A 26,155-nucleotide genomic window follows, 5' to 3' on the forward strand; every position below is an offset into this window, starting at 1 on the left:
CGCCACCCAAAGCAGAGGCGGAGGAGAGAGAGAGCGCCTTGTACAAAACCAGCATCTTTATTGCTCATTTGTTTCTTACAAAGGGGGTCGGTAACAGCCCTTTCGTCAGAGCCCGACAGTACAGGAGCGACGCGCATCACCGCACACAGCGGGGACGGTTCGGCAGAGGGCAAAGGTCTAAACACGTGTCGGACACGGACATGGCATGCGCTTTCCCCAGAGCGCCTCGGGGGACAGGGACAAGCGTACACTTTAAAAAAGAAAGTCAGTAGTCATCTTCAATATTCAACACATGTAAAATTTGAGCTATTTCCTTTCCATAGGATCGCTTCTAAAAACCGCGTTCACTGCCCTACACCACCACCCTGCAGATATTGCTAACGTGCACGCTGGAAGTATAAAAACTCTTATCTATTTAAAGGCACCATTTTCAGCATAGATTTAGTTCACACATACAGCTTCAAATACAACGAAGTACGTCTCTCCCTCGGATGACTTCATTCCCTGGATTCCCTCCTCTCCTCCCCACCCTCCGAGTTGGCCCACGGGAGAGCGCACGGCCGGAGGGACTCCCACGACAGCCGCCCCCTTCAGCCATGGAGCCAATCCCCACAGACAGACAGACAGCCCAAACTGAGCAGAATACAACAAAAATGAGGACGTGATTATCCTGGAACAGAAGACCCCCACAAATACGTCTGCTGATGTTCTAGGTGACATTTTACATATTTTAATAGTGTTATAAATCTTAGTCTAAGTTTATGGGAAACCACAGGAGTTCAAGTATTTTATTACTGCAAATGCAAACACTATATATATATATTTATATAAGTATATACACAGGAAAAGATTTTGGGGGGCAATATTATGGGGGATTTTGCAGATTTGAGTTTGCACTCGGTGGCTAGCACAAAGTGAAAACACCAAGCACTCTTTTCAGTACTAATTTCACTTTTAGCAAGGTTGTGCAACAGATTTCTAGTTGTGACCACCAGCAGCCAGCTTCTACCCACGGCATAACGGTACCACGATGAAGAGAGCTCCTTGGCCAGCACACCAAATGCTAAACACTCCTTTTCAGAAAGAGTTTTAAAATCTAGTTTAGTCAGTGGTGTAGAAACGGGCAGCAGTCCAGTCTAATGCAAGTTAGCCTGTAAGCATCCTGACTGACACCAAAACGGGGAGGATTAGGTGAAAAGTTTGCATTAGTCAACAGGTTCCTGTTTAAAGTGCTCCGAGAAGCTCAGCTGGCCTAAGCAGAGAGGGAGTTTTTGCTTCCCAATGTTCTGCAGGGACTGTTAATCAGTCTTTAAACCCAAATTAAAACCTAACAGCACCCCATTTTTAAATCCAAAATATGGCCCATGTCTGTTCGTACCTTTATTTTCATTGCCCATTCACAGAATCACAGAGTGGTCGGGGTTGGAAGAGACCTCTGGAGCTCCCCCAGTGCCATCCCCCCCGCCAGAGCAGGGGCACCTCCAGCAGTGGCACAGGACACGTCCAGGCGGGTTTGGAATGGCTCCGGAGTGGGAGACTCCCCCCCCCTCTGGGCAGCTGTGCCAGTGCTCTGCCGCCCGCACAGGAGAGAAGTCCCTCCTCATGTTCAGACAGAATTTCCCATGTTCCAGTTTGTGCCCATTGCCCCTTGTCCTGTCTCTGGGCACCACTGGAAAGAGTCTGGCCCCATCCTCTCGCCATCCGCCCTGTAGATATTGCTCAGCACTGATGAGATCCCCTCTCAGCCTTCTCCTCTCTGGCTGAACAGCCCCGGGGCTCTCAGCCTTCCCTCCCAAGGGAGATGCTCCAGTCCCTGAGCATCTTCGTAGCCTCTGCTGGACCCTCTCCAGCAGTTCCCTGTCTTGTGGTTCATAATATTAGTGGAAATTAGTACAGGATTCTCATTTACGAACTCACAACTATTAAAACTATTAAACTTAGTGCTCATATAGCACAGCTTAGTGTCAGTCAGTCAGCATGAAAGTAAGAATTTAAGTGCCTTATTACACACGAATAAACATATATACATGCATAAACATGTTTACAATATATTTATCTTCCTCTGAAAAAGTACACTGATACCTTATTTCACTTGTGCCATTAATGCATAAATGGAAACCATTTTCCAGTCCATGCAATATAATTTTAACTTGGCCAGATTTCCTTGTTTGGAAAACAACATGGTCACTTCAATTCTTCACTGTACATTTAGAAAGACAACAACGAATCAGACAATTTCGTTATTAGGGCTCATGGCAGAAATGGGGAAACCAGAAGCAACTCCCAAGTGCTGTACTTTAAAGACTATTTAACTGCAGGCTGCTCCGCTTGCAGCTGGACAGCCCTGCGGCGCGTCACAAAGCCACACTACTCACTACTCAGACGCATCTAAGAACGGGTTCGATGTTTTCACTTCCTGTAGCTTTGGTAGAGGTATTTAGTTTAAAGTTTTACATTCCTCGTTTCAATATCTCATTCGCCTTATCCCAGGCTGCAGAAGGAAGGCTTTCCGGGATTTCCACGGGCCGCTCAATGCAAGAAGGGGAACTGCCACCTCAGCTCTGTCTCAGTGAACAGGTCGGCTCACGTGAAGGCCCTGAAGAAGGCCAAAGCTATTTGGGAGGCAAAGGTGCCGGTCGAGAAGGAAAATACTGTCCCTGAGGTAAACATTTTTGCTGTGACGGAGGAGGTCCCTGAGGTGCGCACTTCTGTTGCGGAGGTGGTGGCCTACAAGGGGACAGAGAAGCTTTCGTCAGTCCAGGTGAGCACATCCACCGCGCGCGTCCCTCCTGCCCGGCACCAGCCCCGCGGCCACTGCGGAGGCTGCCCCCGGCCAGCTACGCGCCTTCTCCCAATCTCGGCGTCCGCGCCGAACACCCATTGTGACCACACCATGGTCAGACTCTGCTTTCCATTCCCTGAAATCCTCAGGGATCCCCAGTGTGTTAACACACCATTTTTCCCCAAAATAATTTAAAGACCTCCACGAGTTTCCCACCAACACAAGCTATTTTGAAGCACTCCCTCCCGACACCTTGCGCTTTCTGGATGTTTTATGGCATAGGCATTACATCTTAGAGATACAATTAAAAAGTAAAATGAAAAATAAAGGAAAACTTTCTGCTCAAAGTTAATGAGAAATGATCCTGTACCTGGCAATAACATCCAGGAATCAGCGAAATGACAGATTTTTGAGCAATTTCTTTTTAAACTACCTATTTTCAGAAGCATTTTATTCACCTGTATGCAGGGCTAATCTGGCCCCAGAAAAGCATTCTGGAACCTGTTAATCAAAATGTGGCTGTGACAGTGTGTAAAATGAATGCTGTGGGTAATAGCACCTCAGATCCACAGAGCAGAACGAAGGAGAAACTTCTTTCAATAAAAGGTCAGTCCTGCTTGCGTATAACACGTGATGAAATACCCTAATGCTTACAGAGATGAAGGCAATGACAATCCATATACATCAGCGCAACTGCCAATAGTTATTTGCAGTAACTCGACCAACCTTGTCGGCATCTTCTGCGGCTGCGGTGCCTGGTATTGCGGAGATGGATAGTAAGACTGGTGGTAAGCCTGCTGAGGATGCTGGTTAACTGGGTAAGATGGGACAGGAAAAGTATTTGGTTCCATATCCTACAAAGAAAAGATAATGAGAACGGTCACAAATTTGCACTTAGGGAATCCAAGTATTTGTTTCGTCAGTTAAGTGAGATTTAAGACCACTTGCAAACAAACCTGGAAGCATCAGAGTTGCTCTTTCCTTCTGAGAGACTCAGTAGAAAGAAGCAACAGCAGCCTGAAAAGTACTGTATTTTGTTAAAAAAAAAAAAAAACAAAACAAAACAGAAAGGCTGATCACGGCAAGCGTTTGATTTGTTCTGCAAGTGTGCTTTGGCTTGTTATTGCATTCAGAGAGAAAACTGCTCGGCAGAGGAGTGGGGCTGGAGAGCGGGCAGGGACTGCTCCCTCCTCGGCTGGGGCGGGGGTTCCGCGCCAGGGGAAGGGGCAGCACAGCAGGTAAACTGCCTGCCAAGGCACGCACAGCCTGTGAGAGCGCTTCAACAGCGGGAAACTGAGTCGTTCCCCATACACACTTAGGAAATAATCCTTCTCTTTGCCTCTTAGCAAAGAGAAAACCCGATTTGCAGAAATGAAAACATAAGGTAACTTTGAAGCTTTTATTAGGGCAAAAACTATATAAACTGCTTCATCTGTTACTTTAGATTAACAGAGAGCAAATAGAGTAATGGAAAGTGGATCATTCCTACCATGGGAACACCTCTCGGCGCGTAAGGCATGCCGTGTGAGAAGCCTCGGTGGTGGTAGTCTCTCGGTTCGGTTTCTGTTCTCGGAGGTGGTGACTGAAGTGACCTGAAATGCAGTTGATATGGACCGTGTGAGCGTATCACTTTGAAAGAATGACTATGCAGGCTATGAACACAAGCACTTCAAACCCGTTAGATGGATTTATACCATCTTAGCACATATCGAATGTCAGGAAGATAGCAGTTGCCACGTATCTAATAAACAACATAACTGTTTTTCTGTTTCGGATTTTGACAGCTTCATTTTGCCACTTAATATCAAAGATGGGACCCAAAAATAAAAAACCCATCACAAATGCATGACAACAAACATAATGGTAAAAAGAAAGTTCTCTGCTCCCTCAATTTAAGATGAATTTATCTTTTCTGTCATTGCCCGGAGCAAGCTACGTGCGTCGTTTCATGCGGGGCCTCTGCCTGGGACTGGGATATGCCCCCACACTTCGGCATTGGGCTGTGTAAACAAACGTCTATGGACTCCTTCGAAAGGGCAGAGGGGAAGGTAAAAAGGAGACTATACTTACGAATGGCAGCGTGACATTAATCTTCTATAGCATCGCTTCAGCCTGTCTCTTTTTGCAAATGCCAGAGCAGCAGCTATAAGGAGTGGGAGGACCAGGAAAAAAAACACCAGCAGCCCATTTCTCAGTGAGGTGTCTTTGTCTGATGGGGACAAAATGACAAAGAAGAAAAGTATTACATGGCATTACCACCACTTGACTCATTGTAGCAGTGACTATTTGGAAGCATTGGTTCTACAACTATTTTCCATTTTTCACAGAAGAAAAAACTACAGAATCTAGTAAGAGTGCAAGATATATGCCCAAATATATTATTTTCTGATTATCTTTTCACAGGGACAGTCTGGTCAAAGACGAAAGAACTGTACGTGCCATGATACCCTGGGCTATAACAGCATACTGAATTACAAGATCAATACCTAATTTTTCTTCCACTACATTACTCTCAAGATCTTACAAACTCAACTGTGAGAGACAAAATCAAAGCTTCTGCCCTTTGGTCTGATCCTAAATCTTCCTCTTCTCCTACTATTGCTTGCAGTAGGCAAAGATCTCAGGTTCTTAACAATCTACGTTCTCTGCTGCAGACTGTACAAAAAAAAGCCTTTCCCTTTTTTGTCTGATAATTTGAGGCATCTGTCCGTGCTCCAATGCGATTCTCCAGTCTGTTATTGCATCGACATAGCCTCTAGCCTCCTCCCACACCATCGTATGGAAAACAGTCTTCAAGATTATTCTTGCAGCTCATAGAAGGGACTACATCCCATCTTTATATACTCCACACGGGCACTGCACACATTTTCTCCAAATTATAACTTGGATTTGGCTTCCTATTTCATCTTCAAACTGTCAGTGAGAAGAATAAGCTTCACAGGCACCTTCAGTTTGCTTTCTCACATGCACGAATTGTGCTTCCCTGCCCCAGGCACCATTTCCCCACTCTTCACGTTCAAACACAGATACATAGACCTTCCAAGTACACAGACACATCACCCTGCCCTGTCAAACACTGACCTAGTACCTTTCCTGGGGAAACAACTACATGGAAAAAAAAACAAATTCCCTCCCCAACCCATCTTTTCCTCCATGAAAAAAAGCAAACTGAAAGTCTGCAAACAGCAGAGTGTCACAAACCTCCTTATCCCCCCATTTCTTTACCGCGTACCTCTCTTCTACACCGTAAATTGTTTGGGGCAGGGACTACATTTGTATTTACTCCCAAACGAAGCATGCTGTCTGTGCTCAAACAATAAACGCTGATAACATAGTGACTTGCCAACACGCGCTGCCCTAGCCCGCCTCGGCCAGGCGTCAGTCCTGACGGCACCGCAGGTGCACCCGCAGCTCTCTGCAGGTACCAGAACGGGGCAGCTCCTCCTCTCTGCCACCACTGCGGGAAGCAGCAGGTCCTGACGGAGATGCAAGTTCGCACAGATGGATTTGAACCCACATCCTCAGCCAAATTTCATGTTTTGTTTGGATCTAAGAACGGAAAGGGCTTTAATTCCAGCTTGGACACAGAGAAGTCCAAGAGGATCTTGGTGCGAGGTGGCAGAATTCACCGGAAGGCAATTACACCAGCCCAGGTTCTTTCCCCGGCATCCCAAAAGAGATAAGTGCAACACCCCGAGCCCAAAACTGTAGCTGGAATTGTTTGCAAACGAAACCTGGTGAAGAGCCAGCCGCCAGCACTCCAGCCACCAGAAGTGGTGGCTCCAGAGCAACCGGGCGCCCCGCACGAGCCCAACCCCTCCCCGAGCGAGCCAGGCCCCAGCCCCGGGGCTGCCTCACAACCACTTGCCGTTGTAAGGAGGGCCACTGTCCAGACTGCCTCCATAGCCCTTAGTGTCACAGTAAGGAGGGGCCCAGCCTGCTTCACAGTGACAGTTCCTGTTGTTATTGCACACCTGTGTTTGAACAACACAAACATCACAATAAGCTCTATTTAGTAACTTCAGTTTCCACATATGTAAAAGCAGCATGCAGTAGCCATGACCATCTACTCTGTCCCTTCGTACCACTCTGGAGAACTTTAACCGGCATCTCCCACGTCCGCTCTAGACAGCCCCTGGCCAGGCGTCTCCAGATTTCACATGACTGAGCAAGCACAGCCTTGCTCAGGATGAGCTTCCACAGATTAGCTATCCCAATGGCTTACAGAGCTGGCTTTTGCTCCAGCCCCCCCCTCCCCCCCGTGAAATGCAGAGTTTCAAATTACATTAGTAATTCTGGAATTGGGAATTCTTCTTGCCTGGCAAAAAAATATCATCTTAACAGCTTTTGTCAAAGATTTTTTTGATACTGTTACAGGCTATCTTGCCCAGAGACATTTTATAGAGAGTTTTACAGTTAAACAAAACAAAAATAATTAAGTTACTATCCACCATTTTAAAACTTTCTCAACTTAGATAATTTAGTCCAACTTTTGCTGACTGTTAAAGGCACTTTTCTCATTAACAGTACCAAAAAGCAGCTTTTTACAGCAAAACCCATCCTCAAGAACCACAGAATTTTTTCAATCACTGCATCTAGCATTATTCTACTTTATTTACAGCCTTAAACAGCGAAGAGCAAAAGACTTCCTAGATGCAGAAAAGACTAGTATATAGACACTGCTGATTAAACACAATTACTGTGTATCTGGCTCAAACTGGGACTTCTGATTAAAAAAGTCCGTTTACATATTTGCACAATCCTTCTCGTAACAAAGATGGCAGAGGACCCCATGTAGAAACACTGCCAGTTGGACCAAACCTTACAGCCCCAGCGCCGGTTGCGAGTGGACTGCCAGCAGGAGCAGAGGCTCCTGCTCTACTCACCCCGTGCCCGTGACACTGCCTCTCCACGTCACAGTCGTAGTTCAGAACGGAGGCACTCACGCACTGGAAGTGCCTGCAGATCTAGGGCAGAGGAGAGACGCACACCGATGGAGCACGATGGCATTTCACTGACATCCTTCCCCCTCCCGCGCTCCCCGCCTCCGCAGCCGCCCCGTGCTCGCTGACCACAAAGCAACGCTCCTACTCGGACGTGACAGAGCCCCGCTCCACGTGACGGAGCCCGGCTCCACAGAAACACTCTGCGCTACCAAAGGCTTCTCTGCAAGGGGGCTGAACTGTCACTGCACGTCTTTTGTCTCCAGCCTGAATGTAAGGGAAGAGCAATTAAACCGTGCACGGTAAGGATCTGTGGAACGCACATTCCTCTGCTGGGGCTAAGCTTCTAGGCTCTTTGGTTTCGTTGGATTTTAATTGAAAGTTGCCTTAAAGGCATTTGTGTGTGCCTAGCTCTTCCTGCTCATTGGCAGAGCTGAGATTTTGGCTCTTAACTTACTTAATTTCTTTTGCTTCATCTATAAATGAAAGGCTCATTACAGTTTTTCTGCACATACACTGCAGTACTACACAGTGTGGGGAACCAACGGACTCGCTCAGTTTTGCATTAACTACAGGCACCAAAAAAAAGTAACGGCCATAAAATATTAATGAAAAAATGCAGCTGAAAATTTATTCACATGAACCCCGTGAATTATTACCTTAAGAAATCACTTTTTAATTGTTAATTACCTTTCCAGTATCACATTTAGTGCCTTCATTCACCATTCCTGGGTCCGGGACATCAGAGCCTAGCTGGAAATCTACACCCCAGCACGTGGTACTTCTAATGGGAGTTTGGATAATCGCAGGCTTAATTCCAAAAACAGGCATCGTTTTCACATTTTCACATTGCAGCTTCCCACACATGGCATTCCTACAACATCAACATATGAATACTGTAGTGGCACTTAAATTTATTCTGAGAACAAGACTATCACGCATTTGATATGATCTTTTCTTTCTACCGGAAGACACTACTTGAAAATAAAATTGAGGCAACTCGCCAAACAAAACTGAGCTGGGCCTCGCTTCAGTGCTGCGAGAGTAGGGATTTATCCCTTCTTTCTGCAACCTGCAGGGACCTTTACATTAAAGAAAACACGATGATTTGCTGCTTGGTTTTCTGTACGTGAACACCTTAGGATAAGAACGATCGATGACGGGAGATGTGGAACACGCTCTCCTTGCCGTAGCCCCACGTCTGGATGTGTGACGCACCAAAGCGCTGAGGCCACAGAACACGGCACACATGGGAAACCGTGGCACGAGCCTGAGAGCTTCAAACCCAGCTACGGAAGAACCGCCTGAACTTTCAAACTCATTTCCACTATTATGTGCAAGAGTTAAAGCCAGATAATCTAAACCAAAAGTCAACAAAACTTACAACTGTGTAAGTGTGGGGGCTTTGAGCTGAGTGTAACAAGGGCTTCAGAAATTAGGAGAAAGCACATCTTTTCTCAGCCATCTCACTGTGGTTTCCCAATGATGCACACATGTCAATGAGATTAAATTATGGGATAACACGTCTCTCCCCAGTGCACCTGCTAAAACACCCCAAACCAATACTGCAGCACCTGAATAAGGATTCTCAATGATACACTTAGGAACTTTTTGATGCACTGGGCTCAACTCACCAGCTGGAACATTTCTTGTAGTCATGGCCATGGAAACCACAGTTGCCAAATCTGTCACCCTTGGAATTCACTTCAGCAAAACAATCGTTGGGTGCTGCTTTGGCTTCTGCAAACGACAGCCCATCCCCCCGACAGAGAAACCACGTTAAACAGGGACAGAAACATCTCACGTTAGCACATCTCCTTTACCCAGCCCAATTATCCTGCCACACCTAGTGTTTTCCATGCAGCACAGAGCGCTTAAGAACTAGCTCAAAACAGCAGAGGTGAAAGTGTGAGTTCTACAAGGTTCCAAGATGAAAAAGAGAGAGAGAAAAATAGTCACTTAACCTTGAGTCAGTTATACCATCTGATATTTCTTCATGGCTTCTTTACAGCCCTATACACCAGAAGCCCCACTGTAATAGGAATGGTCAGTGCAAGAAAATTACTACTTGAATCATCAGCACTACAGTAGTAACAACGGCAGAACGTGTGAAGGCTTAGCCATAAATACCACTGTTTTGAATCCTTTGCCAAAGCCAGATGGTCTTTGTTACAGGAAAACAAGTAAACATATTTTAAATATACTTAGTATATTCTTTTAGCTACATGTCCTAGAAAAATAGTAACGCTGTGCTCCTCCTTACTTGAGCCAAAGATATCCTGGCACTGCGCATCGTAGTACTGGCAAACGCCATTGTAGCAGTAGGCTTCCTCATTGTGGCACGGGTGACCGTTCTGAACGGTGAAGTCCGGCTGGCAGAACTGGGACGTGCCGTTGCAGTACTCTGGGAGGTCACACTCGTTGTTACTTGCCCGACACTCAGTTCCTCCAGGAAGGAGCTAAAGAGAGAGAGAAGGGGGAAACTGCGTCGGCAAATAGAAACCTTACAGCAGAGACGAACACTGCACCCAACCCACAATATGTCCCCCCCCAAAAAAAAAGGCGTTGATCTGAAGCCCTCGGTGTACATGCATGACGATTCCCTCTCACAGCTGCACTGACTAGGCAAACGCTCTCCTTTTCTCAACCACTGAAGAACACTTCCAAATAATACGTCCAATTCTCTTACCCGGCAGTTTTTACAGCAGTCACCATAAGCACATTCAGCACCGGAGCGGAGTCTGCAAGTACCTGGTTCACAGCAAGGATCGCTTTCACATTCCTTAAAACAGAAGTGCTGTGAGTGTCAAGAAAATGGCACCCTCCACCATGCACTGTCCCCTCTCCTGCGAGGGGCACGCAAGGCGTCCCTGGCAGCACTTGTAAAACACACAACTAACCTTTGGTGAACCACAGTCACAATCCTCCCCAGCATCTACCAGCCTGTTCCCACAGTATGGGACGCTATAGGTTTCATCAGGCCTGGGAACGTTGAGCAGGCAGCTTCCACCTTTGTTAAGGGTTAGCTTCTCAAAGTCTTCTGCACTGCAGCTGCTGAAGTTCCTTGATCCCCTGCAACAGAGAACATAAGCATATCTTTACACTAAGCCAACCCACAAGCATTCCCTCGGTTTGCAGAACAAGGGTAACGTTTGCTTTCCCCGAGAGCTGCAAGTGTGACACGACTCTTTGCAAGAGCACTTGCAAAGAGCACAGGTTGCACACAAGCAACCTGTAAACACTAAGCGCATGGGTGGGGAGTTCTGACCCTCGGAAAGCGCTTTCCCTTTTGGCAGTTACTTACGATGCTCCAGAGCTCATAATGCAACTGCTTGCTCCACAGTGACAGACACGTTCATCATCATGGTTCATCCCCAGGTTATGTCCCAGTTCATGAGCCATAATTGATGCAAACATCTGTATACTGATTCTTCCAAACTGCACAAGAACAAATCAGAAGAAAATTATCAGACAGCTTATATTGAGAAAGTCAGTGTTTACTTATGTGCCAAAAAGACACTTTTGTCATTCTGTCTCTACATTAACAGGATTCTCAGACCAACTGTGCCTGCCTTCCAACCAAGCACATGCCATTTGCTTAGTAATAAGAGCCCTTAGATAAACGTATTTGGAACACTACTTAACAACCTCTACTTTCCAGTGCAGCTGCAACATTAACACAAAAACTAGAATTCTCCACCCCAGCCCAAATGTCCTTAAATATGCAAACTCCAATTCCAGTCCCTCTGTCACTAGTCCAAGAAAGCAAGTGCTGGGATTGCCAGTTATCCGAGATCAGCAATTCAGTTCATTAATGCTCTGCAGTTTTGCATAAAGAGGGCAGTCAAGCGGCACTGCTCTAGGAGTGCACGACTGTGCAGGTCAGGCAGACACCAGAGGACAGACTTGAGAAGAACACCCACAGCTCCTCATGCTTCTAAGGCAGGGGTGCTTAAAATGTCAGCAGAGTAATCCTCTCCCTTGTTCATGAGTGCCGCACACAGAGGAGAGGAGAAGCTGAGCAGAGGACGCAGAAGACTACAGAAAAGTTGCGATCCAGATATCATGGAAGTGCCAGAAATGGTTGGGGACCGCATAAAAGCCCCCACTAAGCCACTTCAGCTTTGTTATGAAAGACTGTGCACTTCCAGGAAGACTTCTAGAGTGCAAAACTCATATCTTGATCCCATTTACAGTATCACTAAAGATATCTCACCACATTGATGCCTCCCGCGTGGCTCTTGGAGCACACTGTTCCCACATAGGCCATTCCAGCTGTGCCACCAAACCCCTTCTTCCTACAGTCATGGGGAGAAAAAGGAAAGGCAATCATCCCGACTGTGCAGACACACGATACTGCCAACACTACAGCCCATCCACACAGCCACTCAGTACATCGCTTCTGCCTGGGGGGCACAAAGTACTGCTTTTCCAGCTTTCCAGGAGTGCTACTACTGACTGTGGGTATGAACGTACCAGTTCAGCTTTATCTTTCTGTTCATGGTTCTTTTGTTCTTTTAAACTCAGATAAGAGTTTGCAGAGAAAGTCCCGCTCTTCTGCATCTTCCCTCTAAATATAAACTAAGTGGTCCACCCTAAAGTCATTTGTTTTAATTGGCTGTTAGCTGCCTTTCTACTGTTGCCAAACTCCATAAATTTCTTTCCTTGTCGACTTCCTTCTCATTACTCTCTTATTTTGTTTCTACACAGTTCTTAAAGCTTAAGTGCAACAGCACAATGCACCCCATTTTACTTTATATACAAGAATTTTAAAAGTTAATATTTTTCAGCCATTTCACCCTCATCACCTGAACGATGCTGTTCTGCCTCGGAGGAGGAGGCGCCCAGCTCCTGCGGGGAGGGGAGCTGCTGCCATGCACAGGGGCAGGCTGGGCGGTCGCCCCGTGCAAAGCAGTGCTCTCCCCTCTGCCCTTTCTCGTACTTTGGGCAGCGACTTCCTACGGCTGCGCTATCTGTGGGAGCGGGAAGTGCACAGGGGCACGCGTCCTGGAAGCGGAGCAGAGACGACAGCTCAGGAAGCTCTGTGCTAGTTTAAGGCAGTAGGGACAGAAAGATTAAAGTCACGTGTCAAAGCTCAAACCACGTAGCTAGCTTCTGGATACCAACTCTGAAACAACGTTTTCTCCATCAAAATGTAAAGCTCTGCACCAAGTTTATGCTCATGTTGAAGTGGAAAAAGCCCTAGATTACAAGTCTAACCAGTGTACAACCTGACCGAGCATTATCTGAACAGAAGCTTTATACAATACAACATGTAACATTGCAGGACATGTGGGACAAGAAAAAGAATTTGTTATTTAGCAATATACCTGTCAGAAAGGACACTGAATTCAAGGACCACAGAAACCTTAAAAATGCTTAAGCTGACTGGGAATGTTTTCCCACGTACACAAGCCACAGCAGATTGCACCGGATTCCCTGCGGAAATACAGCGGCTACTTTTGATACTACGGTACGGCTGAGCAGACAGGAATAGAATAAGCTTCTTAAGAGTCCAAGGGAAGGAACTGCAACTCACAGAACAAACTGGGCACTGTCATGTCTCCGGCGCAGAACAAGATTCTTCTCTCGCCACTGTACAAAATTTGCCAGCACATCACCAGCACCTCCGTCTGTGCTGATTATGTTTTCATACTTCCAAATCTCTAGACCAACCAACACAATGCGGATGTTCAACATGATGTACATCTGCGGAAGGAAAAAAAAAGGAGAAATATTTCTGAAGACCCTCAAATAAGAACAAGTGGTCTGGTGTTATGCAACTTAGTGCAAGACGCTATTTTTTCTGTTTGGGTTTGTTCTTTTTTAAAAGTTAGCACACAATTCAAATCACCAGAATGCCTGTGATTTAGACTTTCATTAGCTAAAGGATCCATGCTTAAATCCCGTGCTGGCCATACTATAAAAAAAATCCAAAACAGAAATAAAACCAAGTCTCAATCTTGACAAATAGCATCATCTAAATAGTCAAGTTGGAAGACACGCTTTTTCTCTACCTTTTACACATACACAAGAATTGCAATAATTGCAACAATCTGTCCTGTCACTCACTGGATGTAACGCAGGTTGGAGGAGTTCCCTGAATTAATTCTCAAGTATGATGACTGCAGATTAATTTAGAGGTGGAAAAGTTTTCATAGTGACACATTCACCAAAGGCTCCTGTCAATAAATACCGCCATCACTCTGCAGCCCCCACTCCTCTGGCACTGCTTCAGCGCAATGCGCAGGCGCACATGGGTTCTGTCTGTCATCGACACGATGACCAGGGGAACAGGTTTAGCTCCTGGCTTGATAAAAACCTTTATTTCATTCTCATCAAAGTGGTAGCAGAACCGACCCCACAGTGGAAGTTCACCCAAGCAGAGAGCGCTGCAGGGCTGCTGCACGCAGCGTCATCCCCACTGACGCTCAGCATAGCTTTAACTTACGCTGTCAAGGAAGTTTGCCAGTTGCACCATGTGTTCTCTTACTTCTGTTTCACTCTTCCCAAAATCTTCAAACTGCAAGACAAAGAACTTAATCATGAAGAGATAAAGACAAGAGCTAAAGAAAGGAACAAAAGATTTTAAGAGTTGTAACATTAAAAACATTTTTGCCTGGCTCCAAATCTCCTGTCAAGAAGGTGTTAATCGAGACAGCAGCATCTCCATTGCTATTGCTCAACAGCTCAATTCAGGAAAAAACAGCAAAGGCAGTTTTTGGCACTTATTTTCCTTTTATTATTAGATTCCTTGCTGGTAAAAACTCTCCACGTCTGACAGTTTACTCTTCAGGAAAAGAGTATTGCGTAGAACATGATTATTCAGTTTTAGGTTAGCATATTTGCATAACCTTTGCTGAAGTGTCAGCGTCTCTTAGCAATCCATTTGGGAGTAACCAAGACTTTCAAGCCATCTCCTGGGGAGAAGGAAGGGAAAGTGACACACAGCCCCTACCTTTTCTTTATCCACAACTATGAACAACTCCACATATCTTGTTCGATGTAGGACCGCTCTCTTGCTCTGCAGAAAAAAGTTTCAGACAACTTCAAATTTATTAATTCAAGTGTACACAAAAATATGCATGACATTGTCATATTTCACTTGATACAGCCAGCGGTTTGAGAGACACACCCAAAGCACACTGTGCCACGATGAAAACAAGCCAAAACCAAGAAGTGTAATCCAACGCAATGAAAATTTCTCTATTAGTGTTTTACACTAAAATTTAGCTGCACAAAGATTTTCCATGTTTCAAAAGCAAGGGACCTGTTTACTTTTCATACGCGTCTCTCTGGAAAAAAAGCATACGCTTTTATAAAGGAGCAGAAAGATACTAACAAGCAAACGCCAACAACCTTGAAGTGAAACACAATGTTTTTCATACTCCTGCTTCTGCTGCAATCTTGCTCCTGTATAGCCAGGCTTTAAATGACAAAGGGGACTGTCACCCCAAACTGTTAGTCTGACGGTCAGGAGAATGGAGTAAATAACACGATACTCTCCTGGCTTCAGATGCAAGACTTTGTTAATGAGTCTCTCCAAGGAGGGTAGTGTTCCTGCCCTTAAAAGCCCCCCAAACCCTCTGCCCATGAATAATCTAACTAGCCCCTGCACTCTCACTCTGCGTGCAGAAGCAGAAGAAAATTGCAACTGTTTTGTTGAAGCAACCGAATTTCTCAGCAGCGTAGAAAGCCCTCTGAAACAGAAACCTTTAGGTATGCGCTAAACCCCAGGAAATCTGCTAAGCTGCTTCCATATTCTGAGCTGAACACTCACAAACGCATTACAGGGGACTGTGGAAAAAACAGTGGAGTCCTTACTCGCAGTAGCTGAGTCATACTGGGATGGTGATTTTCCTCTGTGTGTTCCCTTTCATGGTCTTCGGTGGTCACCCCACACATCGTGGGCTCTCTCTTCACGTTATCCAATCGATATAAAATGTGTTTAGAGCCAGAAGAGGAATCCATGGGCTCAATTCCATAGGTGATGTTCTCTATTGTCACCAAACCCCTAAAATGTGGTAGTGTGTGAGAAATTCTTGCATTAAGCACAGAGGATAGTTACCCAGATTTTTTACAGTAAAACAAAGGAACAATTATTCTTTGATAACTAAAGGCATGCCTATCTCAGTCCTTGCGAAACAGCATGCTTCATTTCCAGCCTGAGCGCAGCCTTTCACTGGATATGGCCTTCACAAATACTGCAAATTAAACATTTTTGTAAAAGTTCATGATGTCCAAGAAATTAAGTCACAGGCCTTATTCAGAAATGTGTTAGTTCAATTACTATTGCCACTTTGGTATCTGACATGGCACTGCAAAAAAACAAAGTCCCAAAAGAATTGGAAATTAGCCCAAAGCGGAAAACACTTCTAATTCAATTTGAAGGGCACAATCCGTAGGGCCAGTTCTGTAAAATTTGCAGACTAGTGTTTGACTTTCCATTTTTGCACTATGTACAATTCGTTGTAGCAACCATCTATCCAAATCAGAAAATAAGCCAAAATTTGTGTCAAAGAACGACTTACTGTACTCTGATAAAAACTTGCCACTTATTTAATGGTATTTCAAATATTTATTAGCCACAGAAAGACTGCACAAAGGCATACACTATTGCGGCTGGCCAATGAAACCCTGCCTGGCCGAACAGTAGTTAAAAACAGAGCAAGAATTTTGTTTCAGGTTCAGTGAGCCACGAGACTCACGTGACAAGAGGGACACAAAAGACAAGCTGTGCTACCTGAGCCCCGAGCAAGTGCTGACAGCCACCACAGAATCCAGGGTCCCCTCCACGTAGCCCTGATAATGGCAGTGATCCTACACGGGAAAAGAAGGGCGCGTTACACGTATTCCACACGTATCTGCAGACCCAGGGTGATCTCTGATCGCGTACATTGCTCTGCCTGCCGCTGACCGGCAGTAGTTACAACAGCCTGCCTCTACCTCTACCACAATATAACAGCGTTTACTTCACTAACGTACGTCTAAAAACTTCCTCACCTGCCTTAGCGCCACAAGGACTCACACATAGGAAGCCAACGAGGATGCCAGGGGCACAGCACTCCAGCTGCACCCCTGCCTCCCTACGCTGTGAAGCAGATGCTCTTCCCAGCTCCTCGGGGACAGCCGTTCATTACACACGGCGGTGGCAAATCCCACTCGCCCACTCACTCATTCCACCTGAAGCCGATTCAGAGCTGCCGCTGCCAACACGTTATAAACACCCAGCAAGCGCAGCTCCAGCATGGTCCAGCAACTGGATTTCTTAACTTAACCGTAAGCCACCCTACTCTTAACTTCTGTCCTCCACCCTGCCTCAAATATTTTGAGGCCAGCCCCTCCCAGCTGATTTGGGCCAAATCGCCATTCAGCCTCCTAGAAAACAGCTCTGCAAAATGTTTAACTTGTACGTAACCTCTCTCCAGCTTTCCTCACCAACAGGCACTGTGCTGCCGGGACCCTTTGGCTGCACAGTACACCCCTCATCAGCCCCGATGAGACAGTGTACTGCCGTTTTGCCCTCTGTATATACACATTTCGGAAATCAGACAAGGTGCTAGTATGGGGCAAATGCACCCCATTTTCTCTGGCAAGTGCATTTTTGAATGTTATTATAGGGTCAGGTAGATTATGTTGGCTGTTGTTTCAGCAATGAACGCAGAAAGCACCGAAGCCATGTGCTAATCCTCCAGGGCTGCGGTGACTTTCACGACCTCGTGCAGAAAAAGCATTTTTCCACTTAGTCAATCATTTTTAACTAGGAAGTAAATATACACTTGACTCAGGTGCTCTCTTTTCAAAAACAAGATCCTATGAATCATACATGACTAACTTCCCTTTCAAAGGAACAACATTGATACATCAGAAGAGTGAAGCCATCAGAAATACTCTCGTGCTTTTTGTATCAAATGAGCTGCTCTTTACTTTTATTCTACAAGAAGCAATTAAATTTTCAAAGGCAACCTAGCAGGTGGGCTGCCTGTACAGAAAAAGAGGGCTGCAACTGCTTTTTCAGTGGAATAACTCCAATGCTATGCAGATAACCTCCTTCTCAAAGGTCCTCCAGACTTGATCTCATCCATTCCTTCTAGTAGTTCCCAAATTTCTGGACTAACAGACAGCCTGTCAACCCTCAAAAATTCTTAGAGTCACTAACAGACAGCCTCGCACAACAGAAAAGATGTGTCAGCAGCTGACCGTTCATTTTGACTTGTGGACCAATCTGGAAGAGCATTGTGCGTACAAGTCAGAGCCGCATGTTCAGCCACCAGACCACCCCAGTTCTGCCCCGTGTGTTCTGGTCCCCATGAGAAGCAAGGCCGGTGTCCAGAAGCGATACCACAGCACCACTCTCAGACGATGAGGTACCGGACAGCTAAGAAGAGCATTTCCTTTTCAGAGAAGAATAGCTTTTAATTAGACAGCAATCAGCTCCACATAAGAAAATACGGGTCTATTACAAGCTCCAGACTTGTCTCCGGGCAGTGCAGTGCATGCACGGCATTAGAAGGTGGCCCAGTGAGAAACACAACTATAATTTTCTAACACATGACTCCTTCATCCTGTAGATGGCCCAGTGTTCAAGTCACCTTCAGTAAGGGTATAAAAAGAAAGAAATCCTACCTGGATATCTGGATGTTCAGATTGTAACTTCCCCTCCTTATTATAGGTATAAACTGTGAAATCTTTGGGCAGCAGTTCTCTGTAAGGAAAGGGGAGAAGGAATACAAGAGGAATTTCATGAAATGACTATGGCACTATAGCAGGGCAGTAAGATGATCCTAATCAAAAGTGTCACAAGTGTGTAAATTGCAATTAAATAAGGAAACATTCAAAAGAAAACCCCCTCAGAATTAACAAAGAAATTGTGCATTTCCACAGCAAAATCCGAGATATCAGAATGGCGGTACCGTTAATGAAATCAAATCCACCACTTCACCCCAGATAAGCAGAAAAAACATCAAACCCCATTAAACTGTGCTAAAAGCTTGCTTTCATGCGGGGGCGGGGAAGTCATATACAGCACTCAGTCTGCTGTATATGACTTCTCTTCCTCAGTTTTGGAAGGACGTGCATTGGGAAAGTCTCCCACGATTATGACTGCTGACCCGTACTGGTAAATCCCTTGATGTGGCGTAGCCGAATTCCCATGTTTTGGAAGGTTAGCGGCTTGGCAAGTGGCAGCTAGAGATCCCCAGGGGCTTGTAAGTGTAAATAGTTCTGTCTCTTTTGTCTGTTATGAGGGCAGTTTTAAGAAGCAACAGCCTGGTAAGAGGTAACTTGCTGTTGCTGCGAGTGGCCCTTTAAAAATCAAACTCAAGACAGACAACATCTATATTGTCTGTAAGTTATGAACCTTAAAGCCTTGAATATAAAGTCAGTTTCCTCATTTATTAGTGTTCTTGTGCTGCTGAGACAGGAAAAAAAACCCTGAAACAATAAACAAAACCCAGAAGAAAGTGAAAATATTTACTTGAAATATAGTTCAGTTTGTTTATTTTTAGATGTGAATGGAGAGAGTCATGTCAACTGTTCCCCAGATCCCCTCTGAGCAAACTACTGCTTCCTTCACTGACAGGGGATCACCAGGGCTGCAGGAGTTCAACATTTCTGGTTGATAGCCAGGAGCGTGTGACTCAATCCACTTTCCCTGTCCTTCTCTGCCGATTTTGCAGAGCTAGCATGTAACTGCACTTCTCGTAAAGAACCTCAGGAATCAGAACTCACAAGCAACCTGCCAGCTCGTTACTTGGACACAACAGATGGAATGTAATAATCTGAAGAAATTCATCACTTACTTGTTCTTTTCTAGATGAATCATGTATTCTTTTCCCTCTATCTCAATAGCATACGACACCTTGTCCTGAATATAAAAAAGTTGCATTTTACTCATGTTAATGAATAAAACATTCTTTGACATCAACAAAAGTTCGGCAGAAGACAGTCTCTGTGAGCTTCATTACTGCTGCGACTGCGGCATTCAAATCACTCCTGCCACCTTCCGTACCTCGGCACTAGTCTGTACTCTCAGCCTTTGCAGATACAGCGGCAGCAGCACAGACCCTGCTGGAGCCGCAGCTGATACCAACAGAATCTAAACCACCTCCTGGAGGGATGCAGAGCTCTGCGGATCGGAGCGTCTTGCTGGTACCCCAACACTGGTCCGGGGAGCGGGCTCTCCTTGGCTGAGCCCACGAGACTTCGCAATGAGAAGTCAGGATCCTGACCACAGCCGTCAGGATTCGCTCTGGTTCCCTGCCACCCAGCAGCCAACATGACTGCCATGTCCACACACTGACATTGCCAGATACTGAGCTAATAAACTTTCCTTCTTAAATCCCGCTAGTTGCACCACACCAGGAATAACCACGTGTGAGTGAGCCTGAAATCTATTTTATAATTGTCCCTACCTCCGGAACCTGGCATCCCTTCCTGTGTAACTGGGGAAAAGTCACATGAAGGAAGCTATTTCAAAATAGCTTTGTGGTTTTCTTATTATTTGTTTCTAAGACTTCCACAGTAAACCCCTTATTTATAGCTGGAAAAGGACAATACAGCTTTACTCCTGAACATTCACAGTGAGCCAGTACCTCCACACCCTTGTGTTAGCCAAGTGCTACGCACAGCAACTAGGGTCCTTAAATATTACGTGGATAAGCTGAATCACCTGACCGCTACATCAAATATCACAGCAGGAGTACTAGTCAACGGCTGTGATAAACTGCAAGGCATTTTTGTTAATATTAAATTCTGCCAGTGTTTATAAGACTTGAGACTAAACACGGTTGGTCTAATCCAAATACTTTGAAGTGCACAGCTACAGTTACATGGCTACAGCAGAATAATACAGGCTGGAAAGTACCGCCGGAGGTTGTCTAATCCGCCCCCCTGCTCAGAGCGGGGCGAGCTACACAGTTGGCGCAGGCTGCTCTGGTCGGATTTTGAGCATCTCCCAGGATTACGATACCATCACCCCTCCAAAACTCATTCCAGTGCTTAACAACCCTCATTGTGGAGTTACAACCCTCAACTTTTACACCCAGATCAAAAACCCATTGCAGCGACCCATAACGTCTGGAGCAGGGAGGTATTTCCCGTAACTCGGCTAAAGGCAATGCTAGATATAATACCTTTCGTAAGGGTGGGTACTTGTTTGCTGCTAGATGAGTCCAATAGCGTTTTGTGAGAATTTCAGGTCAGTTTTGGGTGGACCTCATTAGAAAGTAGATATTAAACTGAAGGCATTTTTAAGACTGCCCAATACCTGCACTGAGGAGTCATTGGAAGCCTCTCGCCGTTCTCTTCCTAACCTCTGTGGGATTACGACTTCGTAGGAAGACAACTGAGAAACCTGCTGGAAACCTAGAAAGCAGAACAGAAACACTGGCTAAAGAAACAAAGCAATGGGAAGGATAAGGCACAAGGAAGAAAACGCTATTTCAGGAAAAGCCCTTTCAGCAGGAAGGGGACAGCCTGTGATTCCAGTTCAGGTCTCCGGCTTCTCTCAGCCCCTGGAACTGGGATGCTCGGTGCGGGCCTGCAGATCCCTCTGCCACCAGGCTGGCATCGCTTCTCATGGCAGACTTACAAGCTCTGCTTTTAAGAAAGAACACAGCACCCCATTGCCAAGGCACCACACGTGTTTAGAGAGCTGTAACCCAAACCGAAAAAGCCAAAGGCCCTGATGCACACAGGAGAGCACAGAGCAAACCTGAGAGCAAAGCACACTTGGCATGACCTGTAAAAGGCCAGAGAAAACAACGGCAGAGAAGACACCAAATTTACCACGTTTCAAATTGAAAGCTTCGCATTCCTGTTTTACAACTGTCTACGTCGTACACCACCACCTTTCATCAGCAGGAATCAGAGCACCCAACAAAGCAGGTCAGCACAGACGGAGAACAGCACAGAGAACTTGTTCAAGGACGCACAGACAGTGTCAAAAGCAGGTGTCCCGCACTGCTGAGCCGCCCCAGCGGGGCCACGCAGCCTCTCTAGATGCGCTCCCGGGGGCTCCGGTCAATGGCACGGCAGCACAATGCCAGTCCAGCCTAGCCCAGCCTTACACCCTTGCCGCGCACATCACAGCCAAACTCCTGACACCAGGCCAGTGCTGCTCATTATGTTCTTAGAGAGCTCTTAAGGACCTTATAAAAACAAGCGAGGTAAAGCAAACGCATGCAACAAAGTGGCCTTCTGCAGATCGCTTTATAAGTGCTTTGCGTATGCAACATCAGCCAGAACCTCTGACTGAACCAAACAAAAGTCTACGGTCCAAGTTTCCTTTATAAGGCATCGGTTTTTGCAAGCAACTGTTCTATACCAACCATGTAAACAATAATAAATTGCACATGTAAATGACTTTTCCCACTAACAGCCTGCCCGTGCCTGGCACAGGAGCTGCTCCCCTGAGATGCAGGAGGTTGGTCACCCGGGACTGCCGGCAGGGTTAAGAGCAACACTTTTACTAGCTCATGGCAATGGGATCGGTGAGCTCACCCGAGGAGATGGAGCATCCCGACCCAAAGGTAGGGGGAAGGGAATCCTCCTTGTCACCAGTGTCTCCAGAAATAATCGCCACGCATCGGGGGGTGGTGGTGAAGGGGTGCTTAGTTTCTGAGATCCTCCAAAAACCCTCTGAGTGGGGCTGAGATACTGCATTCATTTAAAAAAAAGTCACTTCGAGCATGCCAAAACTCACACTGCACCTCTGGGGGCGGCTGTGGCTTCTCGAGCCGCACGAAGGCACTACGTGCTCAAAGCCCCTGTGGGAGGCCTGCTCCATCACTTGAGAAATGGGCAGCAGCCCCCACGCAGGCTTTAAATGCCAGAGGTTCCTCCAAAGCCTCCCCGAGCCAGCACAGCCAAGCTGCAGGGACATTCAGGATCCTGCAGATGCTCCTGCAGCCTCTCTTCCCATCGCCGGCAGGCTGCCGCGCACCCTCAGCACCACGAGCATCACCTTGCATCAGCGTTCCAAACGGGCATCCAGGGAAGCAGCTGCCCAAGTGAAGTGCACGTCCACTTCTGCACTCTTTCCACCGATATCCCGAAAGGGGAAGCAAAAGCAGTTAGATTGCTTTCAACTTCTCCCGTTACAGCACACACATCCATCTGTTTGGAGAAGAGATGCATTGCAGTGCACCTATTTGTAATTCAGCATTTTTGCCACCAAAGCATAGGCAGAGCTGTGCTGTTTCTCAAAAAATAACGTAGTACACATACTGCAGCAGAAACTTCATTAATTACAGTGATTGTTGGAAAAAAGGTAATAAAAAAGTAGAGAGAAACTTCCTGACAATAGCCCTTATGTTCACAGGCTACAGAACGTACAGTGTCAATACCTCCTTGGCCCAAAAGCAGGGGAGGGAAGGGCTGCTTCCTTCCCAGGGATGAACCACCAAAAGTACATACTCCGGCAAATCACTTCTCTACAGCTGTCATTTCCAACCACACATTTTGCTCGTATCCGGTCCCAAGCCCTTGCACGTTGCTGCTCTGCACTTGTTACTTCCCCACCGCCATCCAGAAGTGCCACTATTAGTGGGGATGTGACACTGTGACATTTGGACAGGGTTTTGGAGACTCTCTTAGGACACATGCTACGGGGACGTCACAGCACGGTTAATCTTCACAGTGCTCAGAAAGTGGCATACCTCCTCAAAAGCAGCTTGGAAGCAGAAGACAAAGGAGTGAATCATCATACGAAGTGAGCAAAACTGGGAGGGATTTCTGAGAAAAGTGTGACTCTGAGAGGCTTCCTCTTAGAGAAACGGCACCAAAAGAGTACAATTTTCAACTCTCCGAATACTCTGACAGTTCTCCCCCCACTTTCTGCTCTCCTTCCCTCCCTTCACTATCCCCAGTTTAGGAGTTGATTACAGGTACAATGCCTTATTCTTCCCTTCATTGTGGGAAAATTCATCAGAGAAGGAGGGCATGTTTGTCTTGATTAGCAAAGTGCTTCCTATTACAAGCTAAAATATAAGGGTAGGAAGGCACCGCCTTGCTTTCTAGTGGAGCTAAAAAGAGAAAAGCAGCCTTCACGATAACAGTTTGAACTCAATGCAAATAGCTTTCCCTTTAACTTTCAGTTCTCTTTCCTCTTCTGGCAAAAACACCCTTTCTCTCCCCATGGTTCAGTACAGATCAAATTGACAGCGAGCCCGCTGATGTACAGAAGAGACAAGAGTTTGTTTTGTGGGATTGCCACTGGGACAAATCCACTGCGCAGCAGCTGGAAGCGCAGCACACCCCTTCACTGGCACTGCCCGGGACAGAAGCACCCGTTCCAGCAGGTCTCTCTGCAGCATTGACCCTCACTTTATAAAGAACCTACTTCGGTGCTGACTGCCCTATACAACATTTCACGCATCACTAGCAACCCTCAAAGAAGGCACCAGACTAGTGAACCAAAAATCCAATGAAAGGGACAAGTGCAACGAAGCGAGAATTAGAACGTGCAAGAGACAGCCCTGCCCCAAATCTTCCTCCTACAAAGGCTGCTAGTAGGGGACGGGCCTCCTCCTTCCGAGAAACACGAAACCTTGAATGATGTCCTTAATGCAATAACACATTGGCCACCTCAAGTCCCACCTAGCACCCAGCGCTCCTTCTACTGACTGACGCGTTCAGACCTCATCTCACCCAGGGAAGAAAAACGTACTCAGCCTGACCTAATTAGCACAAGGCGAAACTCCAGCGAGGACAAGGCAGTTTGCAGCTATCGCAGCAGTCCAGATAAATGCGAGGTTCCAGCATGCTGTGACGGCAGTATCAGATACGTTCCTGCAACCACATGGGTATTAAGATGCCACCCTCCAGTCAAGACGGCTACTATCCACGAGAATTCATCCACACATTTCAGTACAAAGTAAAGGTGGTTTAATTCATAGCAATTAAAGAAAGGCAAAAGCAGCAGCAAAAACCAAACCCAAATACTCATCTGCTTTCCACATAAGATGTTTGAAGATATTTATATTCAGTTTTCCTAAGATACGCTATTTTTTGTAGCTTTTTCTCCACCCCCTTTTGAGAAACTTGATTGCAGTATAATAAGCATGGTTCTCAAGCACAAGTAGTTTGCAATAAATTTTTCAGTAACTCACAGGACTTCTTGCACTCAGGTGCTTCCTGGCACCAGCCAAGGCTGCTCTCTGAGCTGTACTACACATCACCACGGAGAATCTGCTGCTTCTCATTCATTCTTGGGTGTAACACTAGTTGAGATTGCATTTCCAAGGAGAAAAAAAAACAATCACATCCACTATATTTATCTTGTCTTGTTAAAGATTGCCTTTAATTACCAAGCATCAGAGGCAACTAGGAAGATGTGAATCATCTTCCCCTCTCCGCCCCAAATCCACAGTAGGAATTTCATGCACGTTCCATGGCGTGCGGGAGCTTGAAAACCATCGAAGCGTGTCACAGCCCTTACAGCTCTCCAGGCACTGAGATAAGCTGTTGGGGTATTCACTCCCCGACAGGTAAGATCTATGTTCAGCAAAAGTCAAGAGGCATCTACTGCCTTCATGGACCTCGGCACGCCTGCAGATTGCTGGCTCAGTGACAGAAACACAGCTCTCAGCTACATCCACCCACACTGAACAGTTCACCCCAACCATCACCCTTCTTTTACTGTAACTCTTTCCCAAGCCTACTAAAGTGAGGTCGAAGATACAGTCTTCAATGGAAGCAAAAAAAAAAAGAAAAAAAGAGGAAAGTTTAGACTGTAGCCTGTTACACCACAAAACAAACTAATTTCATAAAAACAAGCTCATCGGCATGTGATCAGCTCAGCAGCTCAGGCTGCAGACAAACACTAATAAGGAACATGCAGAAAACCACCCTTCCCGCACTGAGGAGGAGGACTGGATTCCTGGGAACAAGGCTCAAAACCGTCCCAGCTGCAGCATCACGGGGTCCAGCAGTGCACAGGGACTGCCAGCAATGGCTGTGGGGGCTCGATTTCTGCTCTGACCACCCTTTTCAGATCCCCCCCCTGCTTTCAGCATCACAAGCGATACCAAAAAGCACCATTCTGTACAATAAGAAAAACACTAAAATTCCCCTGTCGGTACCCAAATTTGTTCACAGCTGTCTATCGGTGAAACTCAGAGACAGGACACCCAGTATGACCATTTACTTGTTATTCACCTGCTTCAACTTACTCAATCTCCAAGTGAGACTGGAAACAGAACCAGGAAAAAACCCAGCACCGCACAAGTACGGCATTGCTAACACTCTCTGCAGATCTACCCCGTGCCTGCATCACCCTAGCAACTTTTACCCATTTTACTATAAACATAAACCTTTGCCCCAAACCATATTACACCTAGAGCATCAGCCAGCAGCAATGAGTTTTAATCTTCTATTAGCTGTGGGCATGTCTGAATCAAAAGATGCACACTGCTAAAGCATTAAATAC

The 26,155-nt window shown here is 46.1% G+C and overlaps 1 protein-coding gene across 1 annotated transcript in view; it reads right to left on the minus strand.

Annotated features, from left to right (window-relative positions):
* Positions 1-36: 36 nt before the first annotated feature.
* The window catches only part of LOC309681704 (disintegrin and metalloproteinase domain-containing protein 9-like), a 30,646-nt gene continuing 4,527 nt past the window's right edge, over positions 37-26,155 (minus strand). Inside the window, exons 2-22 of the mRNA XM_082495631.1 lie at positions 20,993-21,090; positions 19,527-19,591; positions 18,352-18,430; positions 16,469-16,545; positions 15,550-15,739; positions 14,684-14,749; positions 14,177-14,248; positions 13,265-13,434; positions 11,942-12,023; positions 11,030-11,163; positions 10,626-10,797; positions 10,415-10,507; positions 9,989-10,184; positions 9,360-9,465; positions 8,416-8,599; positions 7,669-7,749; positions 6,651-6,756; positions 4,853-4,991; positions 4,272-4,374; positions 3,509-3,636; positions 37-2,727 (exon numbers count right to left, since the gene is read on the minus strand). Of these exons, the coding sequence (XP_082351757.1) occupies positions 2,613-2,727; positions 3,509-3,636; positions 4,272-4,374; positions 4,853-4,991; positions 6,651-6,756; positions 7,669-7,749; positions 8,416-8,599; positions 9,360-9,465; positions 9,989-10,184; positions 10,415-10,507; positions 10,626-10,797; positions 11,030-11,163; positions 11,942-12,023; positions 13,265-13,434; positions 14,177-14,248; positions 14,684-14,749; positions 15,550-15,739; positions 16,469-16,545; positions 18,352-18,430; positions 19,527-19,591; positions 20,993-21,090 (2,456 nt within the window). The 3' untranslated portion in view covers positions 37-2,612. The remainder of the gene's footprint in view (positions 2,728-3,508; positions 3,637-4,271; positions 4,375-4,852; positions 4,992-6,650; positions 6,757-7,668; positions 7,750-8,415; positions 8,600-9,359; positions 9,466-9,988; positions 10,185-10,414; positions 10,508-10,625; positions 10,798-11,029; positions 11,164-11,941; positions 12,024-13,264; positions 13,435-14,176; positions 14,249-14,683; positions 14,750-15,549; positions 15,740-16,468; positions 16,546-18,351; positions 18,431-19,526; positions 19,592-20,992; positions 21,091-26,155) is intronic.

Source organism: Vanellus vanellus, assembly GCF_965231255.1.
Source record: "Vanellus vanellus genome assembly, chromosome: 26".
Lineage (NCBI taxonomy): Eukaryota > Metazoa > Chordata > Aves > Charadriiformes > Charadriidae > Vanellus > Vanellus vanellus.